The sequence below is a fragment of the Cibotium barometz genome, chromosome 27 (genome assembly GCF_041138505.1).
Source record: "Cibotium barometz isolate CiBa-2024 chromosome 27, ASM4113850v1, whole genome shotgun sequence".
In the NCBI taxonomy this organism is placed as follows: domain Eukaryota; kingdom Viridiplantae; phylum Streptophyta; class Polypodiopsida; order Cyatheales; family Cibotiaceae; genus Cibotium; species Cibotium barometz.
This window is the reverse complement of record NC_141072.1, coordinates 21,619,114-21,628,732: the sequence shown is the minus strand read 5'-3', so window position 1 is coordinate 21,628,732 and position 9,619 is coordinate 21,619,114. Positions and strand designations below refer to the sequence as shown.

General features: G+C 38.3%; 1 protein-coding gene across 1 annotated transcript; it reads left to right on the top strand.

The window, feature by feature from the left end:
* Positions 1-7,079: 7,079 nt before the first annotated feature.
* On the top strand, positions 7,080-7,681 carry LOC147623175 (uncharacterized). Its single transcript, XM_086821825.1, has one exon. It carries the CDS (start codon positions 7,139-7,141, stop codon positions 7,679-7,681), a length of 543 nt encoding a protein of 180 aa, XP_086677951.1. The 5' UTR covers positions 7,080-7,138.
* Positions 7,682-9,619: the final 1,938 nt, after the last annotated feature.

Below are 9,619 nucleotides of genomic sequence, written 5' to 3'. Positions count from 1 at the left end.
TAGTGTCTTACTCCACATCTAGCGTACGAATGTTCTATATAGTACGATATGATAGTATTGGTATGATAGCATTATGGAGTATTTTAGGACAAATTAGTAGTATTATAACTACATATCTCGAGTACTATTATTCTACATAGGATGGTATGATAGTATTGCAAAGTATTTTGGCATAAGCCTTTGGGAAAATTCTTAACGCTAGTTCTGTAATTGGACACTAAAGTGTCCTGAAAGTTAGCATTTTTCTTGAATTTTTGTGGGCAATCTATTAAGAGTTTTGAAATGCTTAACATCCACAGATGTTTCTCAAGACCCCAAAAAAATTGAGATTTTTTAAATTGCACTTTTCTTAGCTTTTGCAAGGCAATATTTTAATTTTCTTAGACGCATGCTGATAAAACGCATGATTTTTGCTGTTTTCAAAATAGTAGTAATTTGTACATAACTTTTAGAAGGGACATAGTTTGATCATGAAACTTGGCTTGATGGAAAGCCCATGATGTAAACTAAATCTTGGAATCATCAAACGATAATTATTGGATAAATTTTTGACTCGCTAATATTGAAATGATGTTTTTTATACAGGTGGAGCATGAATTTTTCTCCTTCCATATGCAAGCTAATAATGTAAAACTTGAGGTGCACCCATGTTATATAGGGTAAATACTACTTTATTTTGAATTTTCCAAAACTTTAGAGCCACTTTTTGGGCCTCTTCTCATACATGGCCTTTTGCGCAACCTGTTTTTAATACGTAAAATGTCTAATTATGAGCCTAATTTTGATTTTCATCAAAGGGGAAAGCTGTGTAAGTGCATTATTTGTTGTAACTATAGGTGTAGACTACTTGTGCAAGCATAGTTATGATTAGTTTTTGAAAAAAGATGATCAAATTTTGTATTTTTGTTTTTTACAGTTTTTTTAGAACTAGGCGATAAGAACCTACTTAAGTGGAGGCTAAGTTAGTGTCATACACATCAAATTATGGCTTATTTATCTCATCTCAAGCATGAAAACCAATAATCAACATTCTCATTGATAGGGCTACAATTTTTTTAGTGGCGTGATTGAGTTTTGATAATACGCGTTACTTTTGCTGATTTTATACAACTTTTTTGAAAAAAATTCTAGGAAAGGAAAATGATTTTTTTGGTGAACTTCTATCTCCTTGGACTGATGTATGCTATCAAAATATCTTGGGAAAAATGCTATTGATATCATTGGATTTTTTTTTTGAGAGAATGATGCTTGCATATTTGGAAAAATCTTGAAAAATCCTGAAAAATGTTCATTTTCAAGACATATGCTACTTTGTTGCTTATGTACTTCCAAATAAAAAGGCATTTTATATGTTTAGCATTTTTTACATAAGCATAGGGTTATGTTCTACATGCCCAATGAAGCATTTTTGTTTTTAAAGCCTACATTAGGAGTTTGATTTTTTTTCACAACCCCCAAAAAAGGACACTCAAGTGTCCTGTTTTGGTACCAAACTAGTGTTAAGGTAGGAAAAATCTAGAGTATTCTAACTACATATCTTGTCAAGTATGATTATTACATATAGTATGGTATGATAGTATTGTAAAGTATTTAGGACAAATCTTTAGGACAAATATGTAGTATTCTAACTGCACATTAACAATATAGTATGATAGTATACGAAGTATTTTGAGGTAAGTATTTGGGAAAACTCTTTACGATAAACATGTAGTATTTCCAACTACACATCTAGAGAGATCTCTTACTTTATGAGAATTGTATGTGTGTATAACCTACAAAATCAAACCAAATAAAGAAAAAGAAGTATTAATAACCCTAATCTTAATCCTTAGAAAGCATATATAAAACCTTAATCTTAATAAAAATCTTAATGAAAGCTTTTGCATAACACAGAAAACTTCTTAAATATTTCTTTTTTCCTTCTCATTATACAGCTTAACCCTAACCCTAGCTCCTACATAGAAACCCTAATAGAGAGCTTCCATAAAATCTCTCTATTAGGGTTTCTATATAGAAGCTAGGATTAGGGTTAAGCTTCAATGAGAAGGGAAAAAGAAGAAAAGAAAAACTTAAAATAGAGGAAAGAGAAGGAAAATACTCATAAGAAAGTTTTCATGGAAAGCTTGTTTGCATAGGAGATGAAGGAAAAGAGAAGACATACCTTGCTTGAGCTTGAGGAGGATAGGGTAGGATAGGTAGAAGAGATAGATTAGATATGAACCTATAAAAAAGCCCAAGGTATTGAGGTTAGGAAACTAAAATGATAAAATTGGCACGATGGTAAAATAAGCGGGATTACTTTTTCCAGGCCATGTTGCTGAGAAGCATTTTTTGTTGTGGTGGTGTATGCATGTTAGGATGGTAATGATCTAGCTTCTCCTCTCCTCTCCCCTCTCTTGTCTCTCTACCAAGGTCCCTCTTGTATGCATGTGGCATCGAGTGAAGGTTGAGCTTTCCATAGCTCCATCCTTCCTTGCTCATTACCTAGCTCTTGAATCTCCACTTAGGTGACACAAGTGGTGGTGGAGTAAGTCCCTAGAGGCCTCGCAAAGGGAAGTTAAACCACATTAGGGTTGGCTAAGTGCACATCTCCACTTAGGTGACACAAGTGGTGGTGGAGTAAGTCCCTAGAGGCCTCGCAAGGGAAGTTAAACCACATTAGGGTTGGCTAAGTGCACATCTCTGACTCGACCCTTGCATGGTTGTTTCTCTTCTTCTTTCCCTCTCTGTGTGCAAGGCTATATGTTTATATCTTGACATCTTTGGTGCGCTGGGGATAGCACTTAGCTTAGGGTCCTCCACATATTTCATTTGCTAGAGTCCTCATATTTTGCTAGAGTCCTCATATTTCATTTGCTAGAGTCCTCATAATTTGGCTTGGTTGGAGTGCAAATCCATCAATTGTTCCTTGTTTTTTGTTTTCTTTATGGCGTTTAATGGAGCTATGGAGGTAAACCGGAGCATTAGAGCATTGAGGTCTTCACCAAATGCAGGAGAAACAAGTAAGTGTTTAATCTTTGCTCTTGACATTCATATAATTTTTGGTTTTTTTGTTCATCTTTTGTTAAGTTTGGATCATAGTTTAATTATCAAATTAATCTTAATTTGTTAGGTTTCTTTATGCATTCTAGGTATCAATAGGTAGCTAGAGACTAGCTCTAGCTCCCTATCAAAACAAAAATCCAAAAAATATTGGAAAGATACCTGGATCTGCAAAAATGAGAGGAGGAAAGTAGACAAAAATCCCATTGGGTAGAAGCATGTTAACGTGCACAAAAAATGCTGTCCCCCGAACAATGCTAGTTAGTAGTGCTTATTAGCATACATTATTCGAGAGCCAAGAATATGTCCATTTTGAAATAAACTTTCCATAATTAATGTTAAATTTACTCGGCACCAAATTCAAATGTAGCATCTTTTCAGTTACTAAAGTCATGGTGTAGTGGATGAGGGCTCTCTCTCTCTCTCTCTCTCTCTCTCTCTCTATCTTTCTGTCTCCGTGTCTCTCTCTCTCTCTCGTTCTCTCGAGGTTCTCCATGATTTGTGTAAGCCAAGCTCTCTCTCTCTCTCTCTCTCTCTGTGATGCTGCTCAAACAGTCTCACCCTCTCCCTTTGCCTCGCATTCTCTCCGTGTAGCCCACTTTCTCCCCATCTCATAGAGTTATGGCGAACCATACCTTGCAATCTGATCTGGTAGGTTTACTTGCGCGTTCAAGGGCAGCAGATGAAGGTAGCAGAAGGGATCCTTTACAGACAATGAATCCGAACTTGGAGGACCCAACTTGTACTGCCATTAGGGATTATGAGAGACAAAGAAAGAGGAAACAACGAGAGAAGAAAAAACTTAAGCAGGTTCAGGTTTGAGAGCTTGCCTTTAAGGAGGAAAAGAAGAAGAAAATCTCGTCTTAGATTGTGGCACTATTCAAGAGGAGGACTGAAGGAATTAGTACAGAAGACAAGCAAGAAATTTGGAATCTAGTATCTCATCATCCTGTCGTGCAAGCAGTGTGTCCAGAGGAGTCTACTATTCAAAGTGCAATCATGTGCAATGTTCGTAACACCTTGGCGCTTGTAAAGCAGCCAAGCTGTAATGAGGAGTTGTATTTGAAGCATACAGCATTGTCCATGATGTTGAATTCAAAGGAGAACATGCAAATGTCAAAAGTCTCGAGACTCCTTAAAGTTTCGCGTCGATACTTGTACAAGGCTAAATTGCGAGTGACATCGAATGTTGACGGTGGAATGTTTTCATTGGCTGCATGTCAAAAACATGCCTGTCGTAGCACAATCACAGATGAAATGAAAGAGCTGGTTTACACATTTTGGAGGGATGAGACACGTGTATCCCCTAACAAAAAAAATGTTTGTCGAAAGAGGATGGGGAGAAAAAATTACATAAAGCACCCTGTATACCTCCTTGATGAACCTCAGGTAATTGATCTAACCAAAGCACCATTATTCGAGTACACTAAAAAGCATGTGAAACTTTACAGTTAGCATACTGGTTGTTATTTACACTGTGGTTGTTTATGGTTTATTCTAGCTAGAACATGCTATACTGTATATGCTAGTTCAAATCTTCAATATGTTGATCACCTTACAGAGTGTGTTATTTATCATATTAGTAATGCTAATTAGTATACAAGCCATACCTGGAGGCACACTGTAAATGCTGGTTAGCAGAATGTGTATGCTAGTTAGCATACTCTATGTGCTAATTAGCACACTCTACATGCTAGAACATGCTATACTGTATATGCTAGTTCAAATCTTCAATATGTTGATCACCTTACAGAGTGCGTTATTTATCATATTAGTAATGCTAATTAGTATACAAGCCATACCTGGAGGCACACTGTAAATGCTAGTTAGCATACTCTATGTGCTAATTAGCACACTTTACATGCTAGTTAGTATACAAGCCATACCTGGAGGCACACTCTAAATGCTAGTTTTAGCAGACTGTGTATGCTAGTTAGCATACTCTATGTGCTGATTAGCACACTCTACATGCTAGTTAGCATGTAAATGCTAGTAAGCATGCTGTGAGTGCTAGTTCACATATGGTAGGTGCTGATTAGCATACTGTAAGTGCTAGTTAGCATACTCTAAGTGCTAGTTAGCATATTTTAAGTGCTAGTTAGCATACTCAAGGTGCTAGTTAGCATAATGTAGGTGCATCTTAGCATACTGTAGTTAGCATATGATTAGTGATAGTTTAGCACTTTGTATGTGCTTATTAGCATATTGTGAGTGCTAATTAGCATACTTTAAGTGCTGGTTAGCATACTGTAAGTGCTACTTAGCATACTGAATGTGCTAGTTAGCATAATGAATGTGCTTGTTAGCATACTGTTTGTGCTAGTTTAGCACTGTTTGTGCTAGTTTAGCACTGTTTGTGCTAGTTAGCAATGTTTGTGCTAGTTAGCACACTGAATGTACCAATTAGCTAACTGAATGTGCTACTTAGCATACTGAATGTACCAATTAGCCTATTGAATGTGTTAGTTATAGCATACTGTCAGTGCTAGTTAGCATTCTGCAAGTGCTAGTTAGCATACTGTGAGTGCTAGTTAACATACTGCACATGCATGGAAGCATACTGTAAGTGCTAGTTAGCATACTGTAAGTGCTAGTTAACATACTGCACATGCATGGAAGCATACTGTAAGTGCTAGTTAGCATACTGTAAGTGCTGGTTACATACATTATGCTTCCGTGCATGGCCTGTATAAAATACTAATTAGTATAACTAGCATAATAACTGCCTTCTAACTCTCATAATTGCAGGTTGAGCTCTTCTACAGATTCAAAGAAAAGCATCCAGATTGCAAAATAGGTATGAGAATGTTTGAGATGATGAAGCCATTTTTTGTACGGCGGCTGAAAGATAGATACACATGCTGCTACAAATATCATGTGCAGATGTCCTTTTTAAAGGACACACTTAACCATATGCGGTCTCAGTCATTCGGGCCGCATGGAGCCCAATGCAGATGTACATGCAGCGTTTGCGTCAGGAGGTGATGAAACTAGCAGGGGTTGCATGGCTTTATGTCAAACTTTCAAAGGTGTCACACATCTATGGGAGTTAGTTCTCTGCCCGAAGCAGATAGATGCTGGTTACCACAATAGTGAGTGTTTGATGGGCGAATGTAAGAAATGTGGTGTGAAATAGCTAGAAACATGCTGCTTAGAGACACAAAGCCCAGGTAAGAATATCTTTGTAAAATTGTTTGCATATGTGGAGGCCACAGATAAGCACGGAGACCAAAAAAAGAGAAAAGATCTTGTGACTAAAGAAATGCAGTGCTGGGAGTTTCTTCAACTCTTATAGACCAAGTTGAAGGTTTTTATCAAACATAACTATATCGCTCGATGGCAAGCACAACAGTTCAAGGATTGTATTCTTAGATTTCCTGACGATGTGGTTGTGTCGGTTGTAGACTTTGCAGAAAACTATGCATTCAAGGAGCAAAATGAGATTCAATCCATGCATTGGCACTCAAGTCAAGTAGCTATTTTTGTGCACATAACATACTACCGCAGGGAAGGGAAAGTAGTCAAGAAAATCCACTTCTCCATATCAGATGACAAAGTGCATGACACATTGTTTGTCCAACATTGTTTTATGCTGCATTGTGGTTGGTTACAAAGAGAAGGTGTCACTCCAAAACGTCACTGGGTCTGGTCAGATGGTTCTGCCTCACAGTTTAAGGCTGCTAGGCCTTTCTATTTTGTTGCAAGGCATGCTAGACTGACAGGAATGGAGATGAGCTGGTTCTTCTTTGGATCAGGACATGGCAAGGGAGAGCATGATGGTGCAGGCGCAATTGTTAAAAGATCGTTGACACATGAACAACTGAAGCCTAATGGGGCCACTTTAAAGTGTGCTGCAGATGTGGTTGCCTATTGCCAAGCCAACCTATCAAAGGGAGCAGCTGCATCATATCCTGTAAAAGTAAAGGAATGTGCCCGTGTGTTTTGGGAGATCAAAGTAGGTGATGTAAACAGGGAGGTTAAATGGAATTGTGCCACGATTGAGAAGTCTCGCAACTTGCATGCTTTTTGCGGTCACAACCGGCAGGATGCAACTGCCATTGCCACAAGACCATTGGCATGCTTTTGTGATGCATGCATGAACCATAGTTGGAATCGCTGCACTAACAAATCTCATGTGCAGCCTTGGGATTATCACATTCTGATGCCATTGTCTGATGAAGTTGAGGATGAAGAAGACACTCCGACTGATGATGCCCTTGAAGGACAAATCATTGGATATGAAAAATTTGTGTATGAAGGCCACCATGATGCATTAAGTAGTGCTTTGTGTGTTGGTGACACTTTTGCAGTGAATCTGGATGCTACAACCAATGATGAGAATGTAGACTTTTACTTGGTAAAGTGCATTGCAGTAAAAGAAAAGGTAAAACAGGGTTACATTGATGAGTGGAACAATGTAATTGACAAAGGCTCTTATGTCGTGCAAAGACTGTATTACAAGCAAGTGGATGCATACACCTTCAAACTAGACTACAATCAACCTGTTGTTCACATACTTTCAAATCTTGTACGTTGTATCAAGATACCCATGAAACACATGCAAAAGAGAAGGCAAATGTACACAATCACCCCCGAAGATTATGAAGCAATCTATAACAGCATGCCATTCGGTTTTTAACATGAGCGTCATGGTCTTTTATTCTATTTTGTATCTTGTGTATGCTTACTACTACCACAGTATATGCTAATTGTGTACTAACAAGCTTCTACAAAGTGTGTGCTAGCTAGCATACAGTGTATCCTAACTAACAAGCTTCTACAAAGTGTGTGCTAGCTAGCATAAAGCATATGCTAACTAGCATACAGTGTATCCTAACTAGCATATAAAGTATGCTAACTAGTATATAGTATAGGCTAACTAGCATATACTGTATGCTAACTCGCACAGTATATGTTAACTGTATACTAACTACCTAATTTATATTGTGTGCTTACTAGCATATAGCGTATGCTAACTAGCATACAGTATATGCCAACTAGCATATAGTGTATGCTAACTAGCATATAGTGTATGCTAACTAGCACAGTATATGCTAACTGTATGCACACTAGCTACTATATAGCGTGTGCTTACTAGCATACAGTATATGCTAACTAGCATAACTAGCATATAGTGTATGCTAACTACCGCAGTATATGATAATTGTTTTTACTAACAAGCTTCTACATAGTGTGTGCTAACTAGCATACAGTATATGCTAGGTAGCATATACTATATGCTAACTAGCAAATAGTATATGCTGACTAGCATATACAGTATATGCTGACTAACAAGCTTCTACAAAGTGTGTGCTAGCTAGCATAAAGCATATGCTAACTAGCATACAGTGTATGCTAACTAGCATATAGTATATAGTTAGCGTATATAGTATGCTAACTAGTATATAGTATAGGCTAACTAGCATAAACTGTATGCTAACTCGCACAGTACATGTTAACTGTATACTAACTACCTAATTTATATTGTGTGCTTACTAGCATATAGCGTATGCTAACTACAGTATATGCCAACTAGCATATAGTGTGAGATCCCGGTCTCCACCACGCAACAGATTCGGGGTACTAGCAGCGGAAGTAGCACATCGTGCGCGGGTAGGGGTCTCACACTCGGGGCCTCGCCCACGGATATCCAGACAAGAGACTAATCCGTCGGTTGTCCAAAACCGAATCCGGAAAAACTTCCTTTACCCGGAAAGCACGGGCGATTCCACCAGGATAACTCTTTACTCTAACGTAGTCAAGATCATTACTAATCAAACTGATCTGACTGCACCTTTAACGGTACTTGGTCAAATCAAGGAAGAACTTGCACTTGGATCATTGGGATCAACGCTTTTTTCCCCATCAAGAGGCACAGCCGTTGATTCCTATCCATAGAACAATTTCTATCCGGGATTTACTTCATCTATCGTAATAATAGAAATTAAATCTCGATTTACGGATCCATCAGTCCAGCCTAACCCCATCCGATCCCATGGGTTAGCCAACCGCCCAACCACTGTAGTGATGGGATCCAATTTGGAATTTGGTTAGGTTTTGTCCCGGGTACCAAGGAAAAGAGTTCCAAGGCCCCCTAGCCGGAAGTTCATGCAAACATAAAACTAGTCATACCACTTACACACCCAATATGAAATTGCCTTTTTCTTAGCATCAACTAGCTTTAAAACAATCCTTTAATAAAACCATTATGTCATTGATGACAATCCTCAAAGTCTCTGGTTGAATCCTTACTTCCAGTCATTCTTTCATCGGTGTACTTATGGCATCATTGGCAACCAGAACGCTCACCACCTATTCTCTCAGGGGCCTTTTCCATAGTTCCTAGCTCATAGTAACCGGCAATATATTCATATAATAGAATGGAATCTCCGTGGAAGATCAGCAAGATCAACCCACAGATCCATATAAAAGAGCCATGGACTCATCTGTTGAGGACCAGCAAGGTCAATCAACCAGATCCATGCCCGGTTTCAGAAAACAACTCTTACTCCTTGTTCCAATATCTTCCACGACGCACGTGTGGGTATCTTCGGCAACCTAGAGCCCGAGCACCGTA

What these genes read in the sequence shown, in the direction of transcription:
- LOC147623175 (XM_086821825.1), top strand. Translation starts at nt 7,139, where the DNA reads ATGAACCATAGTTGGAATCGCTGCACTAACAAATCTCATGTGCAGCCT.